The sequence below is a fragment of the Heterodontus francisci genome, chromosome 26, assembly GCF_036365525.1.
Source record: "Heterodontus francisci isolate sHetFra1 chromosome 26, sHetFra1.hap1, whole genome shotgun sequence".
In the NCBI taxonomy this organism is placed as follows: Eukaryota; Metazoa; Chordata; class Chondrichthyes; order Heterodontiformes; family Heterodontidae; genus Heterodontus; species Heterodontus francisci.
The window spans coordinates 47,896,928-47,913,473 of NC_090396.1; the positions used below are offsets into that span (position 1 = coordinate 47,896,928).

The window sequence follows — 16,546 nt, forward strand, 5'->3', positions numbered from 1 at the left end:
AAACATTCAATTAAAGGCACAAAATAAATCTGGAATGCTGTTCAGATGGGACAAGTTCTAGCAAACTATGATGTGTTCATTATTAGATTGAAATGCAAGCATTTGATTGGTACGTACACAATATGCTAGCAAGGCAATCTTTCGGTGCATTTCTTCAAAAGTTGTAGCACTGGTGCAACAACTATGCTCTCAAGCAATTGAAGGTGCAAGTTGGTGTGATTAGGCCTATTCTGCACTGGACTCAGAGCACAGAAGGAGGCCATTCAGCCCATCATGCCTTATTCAACTCTTTGAAAGTGCTATCCAATTAGTCCAACTCATTTGCTCTTTCCCAATAACCCCACAAATTTTTCCTTTTCAAGGATATATCCAACTCCATTTTGAGAATAGTAGATAATAGTGGGGTAAGGGCCACTTTGCTTATTTGAACATTCACATCTTCTAACCCAAAAGTCATATGATAGAAAAACTTACATAGTATTGTTTACAATTGTTACATGACAATGAAGCTAATTGTGCATCCTAACCCATGCATATCACCTGATGGCCAATCACAGAACAAGTCATAAGGCCATGGAGATAACCACATCCCCAACAACTCCAATCTTTCAGTTGCATATCAATTAATGTTTTATCTAGAAGTTCAAAAAGCACCATTATTACCTCTTGCTCAATCTTAAGCTCCTTTGAATGCCTCTCTTTCAACTCAATTTTTTCCATTCTTGTCTTCTCCAGAAGCTCTTTCAGGTCATTTGACTTTTGCTCTGATAATGCTAAAGCAGCCTCTGTCATTTGCACTCTAGGACAGAATAAAATGGAATATCTAATGAGGGCAGTAATGGAACACGATACAGCAAAATGATTTAGACTGGTTAAGCAACTAGACAGATTTAAGGCAAATCAAAGACATTAGCATTGGTGCATTTAAGTGTCACACAGGTTAAAAACGCAAGGTATCGGTGTACAATAAATGGAATTGAATTAGCGATGAAAAGTGTCCTTGCCACGTCACTTTCAATGCTTTGCTCCAATGTAGCAGCAATTATAAATTGTACAGAATGCTAGGATATGTAGGGAGAACACTCTACACGACTAATGTTAAAGCATTACAATGCAGTCACCAGACCACACTTAAGACGCTATGTTCAGTTTTGATCATCCTGTCACAAATATATTGCATTAAAAAGGATACAGAAAACAGCAACAAAACTTATCCCAAGTGTAAAGAAATAAACAGCAAGGAAAAATTTAAGCTTACAATCAGAAAGGTATTTAAGTGAATGGGGTGGAGGAAGAAAGGGGCCCTCAAAGAATATAAAATGATATAAAGTAAATCCAAATTACAACTTCAAACACACTGCACCGAGAGGACAGAGGACATAAATGGAAATCTACCAAGTGAGACAACAGAGGCATAACAATGTAATGCAAAAGACAATTAGATGTTCTAGGTGAGAAAAGTAATGCATGAAAAGATGTTTGGCAGACAGAATGACCTTTTCTCATTCCAAATTTTTCTAAGCCTAATCCAGTAACATAGTACAAACAGACAAGCTAATTATATTTGGAGGGAAAATGCAAAACATTACATTAAAATAAATGGTTTGCAAATTATAAATCCATGAAATCATACTGGCAAAATTATGATTTTTGACTGATCTACTGGAAAATGGAATTAATCTAACCAATTTGTTAATAAAGTACTGAGTGTTATACTTAACTTCTCAGTGTGAATCACTGCAGAAGAAAAACATATGAACAGCAGAAGTTTTGCACTTCAAAATAGACAAAAGCATTTAAATATTAATTTTAACAGGAGACTCACTGCAATGATTGAATATGAACTGTTGTTAAAGGAGATTGTACAAATGGGCAAGAAAATTAAAGTGACAAGCTGCAGCGTTCCCAAGGTCACCCTTTCAGACAGAATGGAGATGTTTTGTAGTCACCTAATCTAAGTTTGGTATCGCCAATGTAGAAGTGAATACAATATGGGCAATGAATATAACAGAATTTGAGTACTTATGTCCAATATCAACTGGATTGACAATATCCAAACGCATTTCACATTGATGAGTTACAAGCTAATTTTGGAAAACTTTCCTCCCATTAAGGTGGACTGGAGTAGAACACAGCTCCTCAACTCAAAGGTTAGTTTTAACCCATCAGACAACCTGGAGGCAAAAATAGCACTTCGTACTTTGCTCGCAAAGAATTGATGATAGAACTCTTTTCAGTTAGTGCTTCCTGTAACTGTCCAACTTGCACTGCAGCAGTCCTAAAGAGAAAGAAAGAGATATTAAAAATACATTGAGAAACATACATGATGACCATTTTAATACCTAACCAAATAGCAGCAGGTAGCAGTTTCATATTAGGGGTAGTCAAATCTTTTAGTAAATTTACTGAAAGACATTAATTAAGACTGGATCAGCATTCCTTAATCTTTCAATGAATTTCTATACATCATGAATATTCATAAAAAGCCAAACATAACCTGATTATCTTAGATTAGGCTTTAATATAAGAAGGCAATTCTATTCCTGCCCCGTATCTCAGTTTCCTCACTTCTTTTCCCCAATGAAAAGAACAAGCATTGTTCATCAATAAAATTAAAACAGACTCTTCTTTTTCTGTTTTATATACAGACATGTGTCCATTAACAATGCACACTGCTGGGTCAAGTTCAGCTCTTCCTTCCTTCCTTTACTTTTATTACTTGAAGAAATCTTTTTTAATGCAATGAGTGGTTAGGACCTAGAATGCACTGCCTGAGAGTGTGGTGGAGGCAGATTCAATCACAGCTTTCAAAAACGAATTGGATAAGCAGCTGAAGAGAAAAAAAATTTCAGGGCTGCAGGGAAAGGGTGGGGGATTAGGACTAGTTGAGTTGCTCTTCAGAGTGCCGGCAAGGACACGGCGGTCTGGATAGTGTTGTAAGATCATGGATTGACATGCTTACAAATAATCCTTTTACTCATTTAACTAGTGTTTGTCTTATTGCCTGCACTAATGTGATGATTTACATAATTTTACAAGTGCAGCTGCTTGAGGGACCTTTTTAGAATATAAACTGCATGTTTGGACAAAAACTATTAAAAACTCATTGTGCAGACACTTTAGTCATTTTTAGCAAAGTGCTAGTAATCCATGATTGATTTAAACTTTTGAATTACATAAACAGCTGCCATTGCTTATGATGAACTGCTAAATTGAACTGATAACCATTACTATGAGTGACTGTGATAGGCCAGACAGTGAAACCACAAAGCCAAAGGAGACAGAAGAATAAGGATGCCCATACAAGATGTGCCCAGGAACTGGGGAAGTGTGCAAAGTATATGTGCAGAGAGGTACAATTAAGAAGGGGAACATGTGATTGGAATTATGAGGTCAGGTAGTAATGACACAGGGATAGAAGGGTGAATTCCTAACAAAAGGTATGGAGATCGAAATCACAAAATGAGTTCCATATCCTGAGCAAATGCTGTCTGAAGCTGAACGCTTGCCTTGCTATCAAAACAGGACAGAGGGGAGAAGAAAAGTGAACGAGTGAGAATAATGTATGCTGCTCTGCCCAGTATCTTTTTATTTATTTATTTAGAGATACAGCACTGAAACATGCCCTTCGGCCCACCGAGTCTGTGCCGACCATCAACCACCCATTTATACTAATCCTACACTAATCCCATATTCCTACCACATCCCCACCTTCCCTTACCACCTACCAAGACTAGGGGCAATTTATAATGGCCAATTTACCTAGCAACCTGCAAGTCTTTGGCTGTGGGAGGAAACCGGAGCACCCGGCGAAAACCCACGCGGTCACAGGGAGAACTTGCAAACTCCGCACAGGCAATACCCAGAATTGAACCCGGGTCGCTGGAGCTGTGAGGCTACGGTGCTAACCACTGCGCATATAATCTGTTCAGTATTGTAATTTGCTTCCTAAACACTAATGTGTTGATCTATGCTGAGTGGCAATAAAAGAGAATTTCTACTTTTGGTTGTCAGTACGAATCCCTTGCACAAAATTAATCTTACAGCTTCCTTCCATGCTATAACCATTCTATGTTTCTAAGTACAGAAGTGCACTCAGCTAAAAAGTGCAGCCCCCTCCCCCCATTCCGTTCTAAAAATCAGAAGCTTTTTTTAAAAATCTTTTAGAAAGGTACAAGACATCTTTCTTTCTGGTTTTCATCTTTTCCCTCTTACGCACAGAATGAACAGAACACTAAGAGAAAGCTTTCTCCTTGATCTGATCAAGGTCCAGCGTAAAAGATAATGAAAAGCCTAATTTGAAGGACATTTCTAAAGTAACATCTCAGGCTGAAAAGATTTCACTGACCTGCTGCTTCTTGTCAATTCCTCTTTTTGATGATCAATTACACCCATCATATTAAGGAACTACAAATGAGTTAGAGAGAGAATGGAGCAGTAATTACATGCCTAATGAAGCAGTTACTCAGAACAAGCTCAACATCAAACTCATGAAAAATTGAACATTGTAAAATCCTGAAACCTACAAATGCCAATATTCCTCCGAATAAATAGCCTTTGCAGGTTTCAAAATACGCAATGGTGGAAAATACCAGGCCCATTAGTAAATTTCAAATACAGATTTGTAAAAGGAAGAATATGAAATAATGTAATCTCCTTTTCTGAATAAAATATTAGTTCAACAATAGTGTTACAGCGCTCAAAAAGTTAATCTGTGTAAAGCAAGGCATGGGCATTTTTCTTGGTTTCCACCGGCGACCTGGAAGGACCATAAGTAAGTCGACTCTGGTTGAAGCATTTCATATGCAGGGACCTATCCTCTGCAGGCAAAATGAACATGCCCAGGGATTGCACCTTTTTTAAATCAAACAAAGCATGGGGGACAATCGTTCCCTGGTGCCTTCTCCATGGCAACGCCTCGACCAGAGTTAACTTGTCAACTAATCAGCACCCCTTTCCTCATGCAGTATAAATTGTTGCTCCCTTTGAAATTTGGCATTCTTGCGTCTTTCCTGATGAGTGTAAGACGAAAAGCTTCAACAGCATGACATTTTTTCTCAGCAACAATAGATTTTCAAAAAAATATTTATGCACACATTATGTGGACAGATGCCAGTACAGAGAAATGGAATGTTTTTCTACTTTGGACACCCAATATCAGTATTGAACAATTCCAGATCAAGAATACTGCATACCAGGTCTTTGTACTTGAGCTGTGACAACGTATTTTAACCGTTAAATCATAACATTATCCTTTACAGTAGTGTGCTTTTTTATTTCCACATTATTTAGCAATTTATGAAAAAGACAAGGGTACACTTGTCTTAGCTTTTTTTTGACAAATGACATCCCAGATGTAGAAGTCCTATAATGTGATATATCTTCAGTGTCAAAAAACATTTAACAACATTCTACATGAAGGGTTTGAAAGTGGGAGGAATTCAATATAAAAGTCACAGTAAAAGTTGTGAATGGATAAAACTAATTGATTGTGTAAAAAGCAGAGGGTACTTGATAACAGTCATGTCATTTGGAGGTGGGGGGGGTGGGGGTGGGGGAGAGAGAGTAAGAGCTGAGTGGGGAGGCTCAGGGATTGTGGCTGGGACCCCAAACTGCCTCTAATTCATATTAATGACTTGGATTCAGAAGCTCAATGTAAAGTGCTCCAATTCAAAAATATAGCAGGATTGGTGAGAAATGGTAGCTGAATCTACGGAGGCAACTGGCGAATCACAAAAGGTGTTAGACAAACCATACAAGGGGCAAAACCAAGGCAGATTAAATGTTATATCAAAGAGTGCAAAAGTATTGCACACATGAATAAATGGATGACTTAAGTATTGCATGAAATGTGGTTGAAATAGTTACAAATGAAATTGAAAGAGATTGAGGGGTTTTAGGAGGCACAATGCTCAACCTATTCACTCATCAACAACAACTCGCATTTATAAAGCATTTTTAACACCCAGAGGCACTGCACAAGAGTGTTATCAAACAAAATTGGACATCAAGCCACGCAAGATATTAGGTTAGATGACCAAAAGCTTGGAGGAAGAGGTAGGTTTTAAGAAGCGTCTTAAAGGAGGAAAGAGAAGCAGGCAGGTTTAGGGAGGGAATTCCAGAGTGTAGGGCTCGGCAGCTGATGGCAGAGCCACCAATGATGCCTAAATTAAAATTAGAGATGGGCAAGAGGCCAGAATTAGAGGAGCACAGAGATCTCAGAGGGTTATATGGTGGGAGGAGGTTAGGAGATAGGGAGGAGCAAGAACATGCAGAACGCTGAACTATATAGCCAGAACAGGTAAGTACAAACATACGAAAGATAGCAAACTGAATCTTGAGGACTACATCTGGTTTTAGTCATGGAAACATGAAAAGATACTTAAGAACTTCCACCAGTTTAAAGCCTGAAGAAACTTTGCTATTTCATCCTTGAAAAGAGTTAACTCGACAGGTAAGAGCATAAAGATAACTCAGATAGTAAACAGTATAGAGAAAGTAGATCAGAATACAATTTCAAAATAAACCATCACAGTAGGAAAAACACACAAGGGGCCAACCTAGTAAAAGGAAAATTTAAAGTTGATGTTGGAAAATTCTTCTTAATCTGACCTGTTTCCCCTAGCGGAGAGGTCAATTACCGGGGGCAGAGATTTAAGGTGATTGGTAGAAGGATTAGAGGGAACATAAGGAAAAACCTTTAGAATAGAAAAAAGGACGGCACAGTGGCGCAGTGGTTAGCACCACAACCTCACAGCTCCAGCGACCCGGGTTCAGTTCTGGGTACTGCCTGTGCGGGGTTTGCAAGTTCTCCCTGTGACCGCGCGGGTTTCTGCTGGGTGCTCTGGTTTCCTCCCACAGCCAAAGACTTGCAGGTTGATAGGTAAATTGGCCATTGTAAATTGCCCCTAGTGTAGGTAGGTGGTAGGAGAACTGTGGGGATGTGGTAGGAAATATGGGATTAATGTAGGATTAGTATAAATGGGTGGTTGATGGTCGGCACAGACTCAGTGGGCCGAAGGGCCTGTTTCAGTGCTGTATCTCTCTATGACTCTTTCTAAAGAATTGGAATGGACTTCTGGATATGGTAGTGAAGCAAAAATCCTGGATTTGCATAAGAAACAGTTGGATGCTGAAATGACTTGGATGGTTGAGCCAAGATAGTTAAGGATGAATAAGGGCATTCAGTCTATTTTGTGACCTATACTGCCATTACATAATCTGAGCACTTACAAAATAAAATCATTTAGCGTAACCGATTCATGACATCGTGCCACCTACACATTCAGAACTATGGGATCTATCAATTAATTTAATTTATCTGCAATCTCAAAATCTGACAGAATTTCAATGGAAACAATTAAAATTATCCAATTACAGCAATTCCCAATTCCTCATGAGTACAATTACCAAGTTAAATTCTTTGTTTCTAAACTTTGCTGCAACTCAACAGACAAGTCCATTGTTCTTCCTGAAGTTATTTAGTGCTAAAAGTACTTGGAATGTTCATATCAGGAAAACCAAAGCTAGCTTTAACATGCTCATTCCCTAGCCTTCAATTTCTCAATAGCTGATGATTCTGAAGAGTAGCTGGGGACTGATATTTGTAAATCCAGATCCCAGTAACAACAGAATACTGTACTAAACAACTTCCAAACATAATAAATTTGGTTTTGTTCCATTGTAAACTACATCTGCGAAAAAGCTACATGATCTTCAAATTTTTCCTGAGTTCCCCAAAACAAATTAGGAGTTATTATACATTTTAACAATGCACAGCAGTATTTTTGCAGCAATATTAAGTAAAATAATTTCATATCTAGCTAATTTGAGATCCCCACAGGGATGAAACCAACAAGGGTTCAAGTTGGAAAATTTAGCTTAATTCAGAGGACTGCCAACTCTTGGGCACTAGTGTAAATTTTTGCATCAATTGCCATCGGTTATGTAAGACCAAATTTCATATCAAGTCTGTTTCACAGTCTTAGAATCATAATGGCACAGGAGACAGCCATTTGGCCCATTGAGTCCATGCCGGCTTTCTGTAGAGCAATCCAATCAGTCCCACTCCCCAGCTACGTCCCCGTAGCCCTGCAGGTTTATCTCCCTCAAGTGCTCACCCAATTTCTTTTTGAAATCATTCATCGTCTCCGAAGCTACCACCCTCGTAGGCAGCGAGTTCCAGGTCACTACCACTAGCTGCATAAAAATGCTCTTCCCAATATTCCTCCTGCATCTCTTTCCCAACATCTTAAATCTGTGTCCCCTCGTCCTTGTACCATCAGCTAATGGAATAGTTTTTCTTTGTCTACCCTATCTAAACCTGTCATAATTTTCTATACCTCCATCAAATCTCCCCTCAATCTCCTTTGCTCCAAGGATAACAAATCCAGCTTCTCCAGCCTCACCTTGTAGCTAAAATCCCTCCTTCCTGGAACCATTCTGGTAAATATCCTCTGCACCCTCTCAAGGACCCGCACATCCTCCCTCATATGTGGTGACCAGAACTTTGCTTTGCTAACTACTCTCTCAATATGTCCTGCCACCTTCAAAGATCTCACATGAACACCACCCCTGGGACCCTCTGTCCTTGTGCACTCTTTAGAACTGTACCATTTAGTTTATATCATCTCTCACTATCCCTTTTGCCAAAATACATCACATCACACTTCGCTGTATTAGATTCCATCTGCCACTTGTCTGCCCATGCTAGCCTATCTATGTCCTGTTGCAGTCGACTGATAACATCCTCACCGCCTGCCACCGAGTTTGATTTCATCGTCGAATTTTGAAATTTTACTCTGTATTCCAAGATCCAAATCATTATATATATCAAAAAAGCAGTGGTCCTGGCACAGAACCTTGGGGAACACCAATGTCTACCATCCTCCAGTCTGAAAAACAACCATTTACCATGACTCGCTGCTTTCTGTCTTGAAGCCAATTTTATTCCAAGCTGACATCAACTCTCCTATTCCATAAGCCTCAATTTTGTTAACCAGACTTTTGTGTTGTATTTTGTCAAAGGCTTTCTTAAAATCCATGTGGACAACATCCATTGCTTTCCCTTCATCAACTATCTGTTACTTGATTTAAAAAAAATTAATTAGTCAAACACAATCCGCCTTATACAAATCCGCACTGGCTCTCCTTAATTAGCTCAAACCTCTCCAAATGTCTGTTGATTTTTTCCCCCCTGATTATTATTTCTAAAACCTTACCCACCACAGATGTTAAACTGACTTATTTGTAGTTACTAGAAATGTCCTTACACTCTTTCTTGAACAAGGGTTTCACATTTGCTATTCTCCAATCCTCTGGCACCTCCCCCATATCTAGGCAAGATTGGAAGATTAGGGCAAGCTCTTCTGCTATCTCCACTTCCACTTCCTTTAGCAAACTGGGATGCAAGCCATCCAGACAAGGTGACTTATCCACTCTAAACATAACCAGCCTTTCTAGTATATCCTGCCTATCAATTTTCACCTCAACCATTACTTCTACCATTTCCGCTTTTACTGATATTTTATCAGCATCTTCTTCCTTCGTAAACACTGATACAAAGTACCCCAAGTATTCTCGCCTTGCCTTGTGCCTCTAAGCATATATCATCCTCTTTGTCCCTAAAAGGCCCCACCCTGCCTCTTACTATCTGCTAAATATTTACATGACAGTAGGAAATTTTTGGGTTCCTTTTTATGTTGACTGCCATTCTTTCTCATATTCTCTCTTTGCCAGTCATATTTTCCTCTTCACCCCCTCTCAACTTATTGTATTTGGCCTGGTTCTTGCTTGACAAATTCACCTGACAATACACCCTCTTTTTTTGTTTCATCATATTCTCCATCTCCCTTGTCATCCAAGGAGCCCTGGTTTTGATTCCCTTACCTTTCCCCCTTGTTGGAATGTACCTAGCCTGTACTTGAAGCATCTTCTCTTTAACGATCACCCACTGCTCAAGTAGAGCTTTTCCCGTCAATCTTTGGTTCGATTTTACCCTGGCTAGATCCCCTCTCATCCTATTGAAGTTAGCCCTCTTCTAATTTAGAAGTTCTACTTTAGATTGTTCCTTGCTCTTCTCCATTATTAATCTAAACCTTATGATACAATGATCACTCTTACCAGAGTGTTCCCCCACAAACACTCAGTCCACTTGACCGACCTCATTCCCCAGCACCAGATCCAAAATTACCTCCTTCCTATTTGGACCGAGGACATATTGGTCAAAGAAGTTCTCCTGAACATAGTTCAGAAAATCCTCCCTATCCTTACCCTTTACTCTAACATTATCCCAATCGATATGAGTAATTAAAGTCACCCAATATAACCACACTGTAGTGCTTGCACATCTCTAGGATTTCCCTGCAGATTTTCTCCTCTCACAGACTCGGTGGGCCGAAGGGCCTGTTTCAGTGCTGTATCTCTAAATAAAAATAAAAATAAAATAAAATATTTGAAGGCCTGCAGAATACCCCCAGAAGTGTGATCATAGCATCTTTGCTTTTCAACTCTAATCATATGGATTCTGTCTTTACCTCCTCAAGGACATCCTCTTTTTCCAACAATACAATGGCTTCCCTGCATAGTACTACCATCCCACCTCCCCTTTCTCCTTCCTTAATTCTGAACACTTTGTATCTTTGAATATTAAGTGCCCAGTCCTCACCATTTTTAAACCACGTTTCCATTACGGCCACATCATATTCCCACACGGCTATTTGTGCTTGCAGCTCACCAACCTTATTCACCACACTTTGTGCAGTTACATACATGCATTGTAAATCCTGTCTTTGTATTCCTCGTATTCCTTTTTAGTCTGCTCCAATCGAATATGGTACTACGTCCTTCTCTAGTACTATCCAACACTCTCAATCCTTGATGCACCTCATTCCTCTTTTATACTTCTATATGCTGGTGACCATCCCCCTCAAAAAATGTTGTCTGGTCTCTCTCTTCTACCAATTAGTTAAATAGCAGATTTATAATTTTAAAAAATCACCTCTCTGCCATCCCAGTAGGATTCAGTCACAGGCAGACAATCAAGACGTTAATAGTAGCATTTAAGTAAAAGGGAACCTGAAACTCAGTTCTAATTACATTCATTAGTCACATACAACCACAAAATAATCAGTATGCACTTGACAGCATGTAATTACAGTCACACATGCACTTGCATTGTACAGAGTGGTGTCATCAAGATGCAATTCCAATCAAATCAAATCTATCAAAAGCTCCACTCCAATCAACAAGCTATACACATGCTTTAAAATTACACAATAGAGTGGAGGCTTTTCATTCAAGATACCTTTGAACAAAAGAAAGACTTGCATTTACATAGCGCCTTTCACGACCACTGGACATCTCAAAGTGTTTTAAAGGCAATGAAGTACTTTTGAAGTGTAGTCACTGCTGTAATGAAGGAAACGTGGCAGCCAATTTGGGCACAGCAAACTCCCACAAATAGCAATGTGATAATGACTAGGTAATTTTTTGTGATGTCGATTAAGGGATAAATATTGGCCAGGACACACATTTGTACAGATTGAAAGAGGATTTTAATTTGCAACATATCAGGTTAATGCATATTATTTCAATGTAGAGATTTTAAATGAAAGCTCAGACCAGTGAAAGGTTCAAATTAAAACACAGAAGATACATTTCCAAAAATAGACATCGAATCCTATACCACAGAAGGAGGCTATTCAGCCCAGTATGTCTGTGCCTATAATTTGAAAGCACTCTTTCCCCATAACCTGCAGATTTCTCCTTTATAAGTATATATTCAATGTCCTTTTGAAAATGACTATTGAATCTGCATTCCAGATCCTAACTCCCTGCACAAAAAAAAATCCTAATTGCACCCCTGGATTCTTCTGCCAATTAAATCGGTGGCGTCTGGTTACCGACCCTCCTGCCATTTGAAATGGTTTATTCATATCTATCAAAGCCCCTCAGAACTTTGAACACTGTTATTAGATAGACATGGCTTTTGTTTATGCCCATCTCCTCCACAGTAGGACATTTTCTTTTGAAAGGCAGGAGAGTTCATCATTTAAATGTAATGTAATTATTCATATTATATATGGTTGTTACCAATTGCAGATTGCATTTTTTGCACATTCCCATAAACAAACCCTTGCTCCCTAGGAGTCTAAATGTAACCTTAAATGCACAATATCTAGTAATGAAGCCTACCTTTATTATTGTAATTTATTCACTGGAAGGAACATGAACCTTCTAATACCTTCCTAGTCTTCAAATAATAGAAGAATAATCACTCTGTCAGCCTGTGTGGCTTATACCAAAATCTATGAATCAAATTTACTAAAAGAAAAATGTAGCAGCATCAAAAGATTAATCGCCAGAAAATACTACTAGATTACATTAAAACTTACAATTCTTCAGTTCATAAAATAAAAAGAACTTTATCGACTGTCTTGATAACACTGAACCCAGAATATTGTCTGCAACACAAAATTTGTGTGAAGTTGAGTCTATCTCACAGAAACGTTGTGTACTCACCTCTAAGGTATATAGTACAGTAGGATGTGCTCCGCAGTATAGTAAAACAGGATGAAATACTTATCATGCCAAAACTCAATAATTACATGTCTTGGCCTGGGCCAATTAACCCCTCATCCCCTCTCCAACCCCAAAATAACCAATCTGGACCATCCAATGCCATGAGAGCAAGTTTACTTTCGGTTAGGTTGCACAGACATTCAAGATTATTACTCAATAAACTAGTCTGGTGGGTCAGCAGTTAGCTCACTTTCTGTAAAAGAGGTTCTGAAACGATGACAACTTTCCAGCTAGAGTGTCAATGACCATAACATTGCTGAAAGATAGCAGCATGTACTCTCAATTTACCTTTCAGAACCACTTGTCTGTATAGTCTGAACCAGACATCTTTCCTACTAAGTGACAAACATCTGAAACATTTAGAACATTTTATTGAAATGTGTTAAGACTTGGAGTATCCTATCAGATGGGAAAAGGAATGGGACTAAGTGAAGTTATTTGATAGTTAGCAGAATCCAATAGGCCAAACAGCCGCTGTGCTGTAAAAGTCTATGTTAAGTAACATCGAAGAAATAGGAGTAGCAGTAGGCTGTACGGCCCCTTGAGCCTGCTCCATTACTCAGTAAGATCGTGGTTGATCTTCAACCGCAACTCCACTTTCTCGCCCGATCCCATATCTCTTGATTCCAAGAATCTATCTAATTCAACCGTGAATATATTCAATGATTGAACACACACAGCCCTCTGGGGTAGAGAATTTCAAAGACTCCCAACCCTCTGAGGGAAGAAATTCCTCATCTCGGTATTAATTAATTGACCCCTTTTCCTGAGACTATGCACCCTAATTCTGGACACTCTAGCCAGGGGAAACGGTCTCTCAGCATCTACTCTATTGACCCCCCCTCAAAAACTTGTATGTTTAAATTAGATCACCCCTCACTGCTCTAAATCCTAGACAGTATAGGCTCACTCTACTCAGCCTCTCATTACAGGTCAACCCACTCATCCCTGGATCGACCTAGTGAACATTTACTGCACTGTCATCAAGGCAAGTATATCCTTCTTTAGATAAGGTGGCCAAAATTGTGCATATGGTACTCCAATGTGGTTTCCCCAAAGTCATGTACAATGTAGCAAGACTTCTTTGCTCTTCTACTCTTGTAATGGGTTTAACTAAAGAGAAGTCGAAAACCAAAGTTATATGCAAATTATAATTTCTTTCCAAAAGGGTTGGTAAAAGCCAGATATTACAATTGTAAGACAAATTTAACAATAGTAGACAAAATCTTACCCAAAATCATACAAAAAAACCTGGATAATCAGATTAAATAGGTGAATTACTAAACAAATAAAGGATTCCACTATCCACTACCACCACCACTCCACCCCCGTGACCTCTCAAATATTACATGTCTTGGCCTGGGCCTGGTCACTTTCCTACCAAAGGAAGAAAGAAAATGTGTACATGTTGTTGTAAGGTGCTAATTTCGTTTGGGGTCTAATTAAAAAAACGCAGAAATTAGTTAATGGTGTGTTCAAAGGTTAAAGGTTTCATGAGGAAAGAATTTTTCACACAGCAAGTAGTTAAGGTCTGGAATGCACTGCCTGAGAGTGTGGTGGAGGTAGGTTCAATTGAAGCACTCAAAAGGGAATTAGACAGTTATATGAAAAGAAACAATGTGCAGGGTTATGGGGAGAAGGCGGGGGAATGGACCCGAGTAAATTGCTCTTTCAGAGAGCTGGTGCGGACATGATGGGCCGAATGGCTTCCTTCGGCACTGTAACAATTCTGTGATTCTGTGAAATAGCCTCAATTTGACTTGATGAATCCTGAAGGGAAGGGAGGTTGGAGAGTATTGAAAAAATCTTCTAGCGTGTAGGGCAACAAGGTAATTCTGCTTCAGATAGAAGAAAAAAACATTACGTGCAAGTGAGAGTCCAGAATGAGGCTTTGAGTACAGTTTGTGCTGGAAGTAACTGGTTCATTTGGTTGCTTCCCTCATCCCCATTTAATTTTATGTGGAGAATGAACAAAGAATAACGTCAGTGCAGAGGTACAATGCTGTTGCATTTCTTTTTATCACTGGCTCTTGGTTGCACGAATTCCCCCTATATCTGCAGGAGATTTATTACGGACTTGATCTCAGCAGTATTTTAAAGTGAGATGTACAGCCATAATTTCAGGTACTCGTTCAATCATGGTTTCAGTTACCATGGAAACACAGCAGTTTTGATGTGCCGTAAATCATCCCTTTCAGCACAATTATTAAGATATTACTGGCTATATTTGTGCAGTGGTTTAGGACGTCACACTACCATCTTCACTTTGCCCAAATCGCCTGCAATTCAATTATTTCTACATAATTCATGCTGCATTTTTACTCTCAGTATGAAGACTTTACAGATTACCAAAACATGGCATAGAATTTTTTTTCATTTGAGAAATCCAGTCCTGGGATTTTCCTCGCTCACCTAAAATAAAATCATACACTATTTTTCAACCTATGTTATAATTGTACCTATGCATAAACCTATTCAAACCTATATTATACAGCTGTTATTTTTAGGGAGATCTGTTCTATTTAAAATTATACAAAAATCTCGAGTAGCTGCATAAATGTTTGCTATCCATTTTTAATTTTCTTTACTGCAGGAACCAGGTGAGGTGGAATATAAATGCATCACCAGATGATATGCTTGGTATTTCATCCTCATATGGGAGACAGGGCATTCTTCTTATGCAAATACATTTTAATTGCAAAGCAGTTGGAAGCTTAACAGATGAACACTTCAGGTAAAAGATGAAAATAGATTTGTATCAACATCTGGTTCAGGTTTGGGAAACCGTTAGTGATTTAACAAGGTTTGTTCAAATATGAAGCACAAGCTTTGATTTCCTGTGTCAAAGTTTTATTTTCTAAGAACAAAAGCTCTTCATTTGACTCTGCTGCAGCCCATGGGGTCACGTATAGACTCTGTGGTGGTTCAGCAAAACATTACGTAAAAATATTCCATGTTACAGATACTGGTGTTTCACCTTGTTATTTTTGTACCTGAGGGGGTGTATTTAAATGCTCTGTAATCTAGCAAAATCTGAATTAACTTTCTGCTACTACTTAATTTTAACTTTTAAATAAACTTGTTTCATTGCTTACAAAGCAAATCACAGAGTTTGGTTATTTTCTGCTATTCAAAAGCTGGAACACAAGAACTCATGGCAAATTCAAGAAGGAAATTTCAGTAATAAGGGTGTCAATTTAACCCCTGAGCAACATCACACTATCAATCTGTTTATTAAAGTTACAGTTCAGTTCTAGGGAACAAGGGCCATGATGCAAAAACATTAATATTAAAGACTTAAAAATGTAACAACCCGTGTAATGAAATATTTCTACTTGCTATTAGACAATAATCCATACGCCACAAAACATTTTAATAATTTGTGGTTAAGGCCACGAACAAAGCCCACCTACTCTGTCCAACTACCTTGACATCACCTTATTGCATTTCCCACTTTTACTCCAATTTGCAGTTACCTAAAAAGGTTAAAACTTTCTGCCAATATGCGGCACACTCAGATTTGGATATCCACTTACAAGTTTGCGTCAGGTCAAAGATTGTACTCAACAACATCTTGAATTTATATAGCACATTTAGCATAGAAAAGTGTCACAAGGTGCCTCGCAGAAAATTTACCTGCTTGCTTTTTTCCACTTTCAAACACTGGATCTCATTGCTGAGGACTTTTGATCGAGTTCTGTTCTCTCTCAAGGCTATTTGACAATCTGAGTTGTGATCTACTGCCTGCTCTGTTGGTTCACAAACACAAAAGTTCATATGGAGTACATGAACTGCAGTTCTACAATTCAGGAAAACAGGGCTTCAGCTAGATATGCACAATTAAACGATCAGGGAACTTATTATAAATGCAATCCTGTGTAGGACACTGGACAGAATTTTCAACGTCAATGAGGTATAAATCAGGCTACAAAAGATCACAATATCATCATATACTCTGTCCAAT

General features: G+C 38.7%; 1 protein-coding gene across 1 annotated transcript in view; it reads right to left on the bottom strand.

Moving 5' to 3' along the window:
* The window catches only part of lrrc45 (leucine rich repeat containing 45), an 80,175-nt gene that overhangs the window by 40,865 nt on the left and 22,764 nt on the right, over positions 1-16,546 (bottom strand). Inside the window, exons 7-10 of the mRNA XM_068058176.1 lie at positions 16,219-16,331; positions 4,349-4,407; positions 2,201-2,278; positions 664-799 (exon numbers count right to left, since the gene is read on the bottom strand). Coding sequence (XP_067914277.1) covers positions 664-799; positions 2,201-2,278; positions 4,349-4,407; positions 16,219-16,331 — 386 coding nt within the window. The remainder of the gene's footprint in view (positions 1-663; positions 800-2,200; positions 2,279-4,348; positions 4,408-16,218; positions 16,332-16,546) is intronic.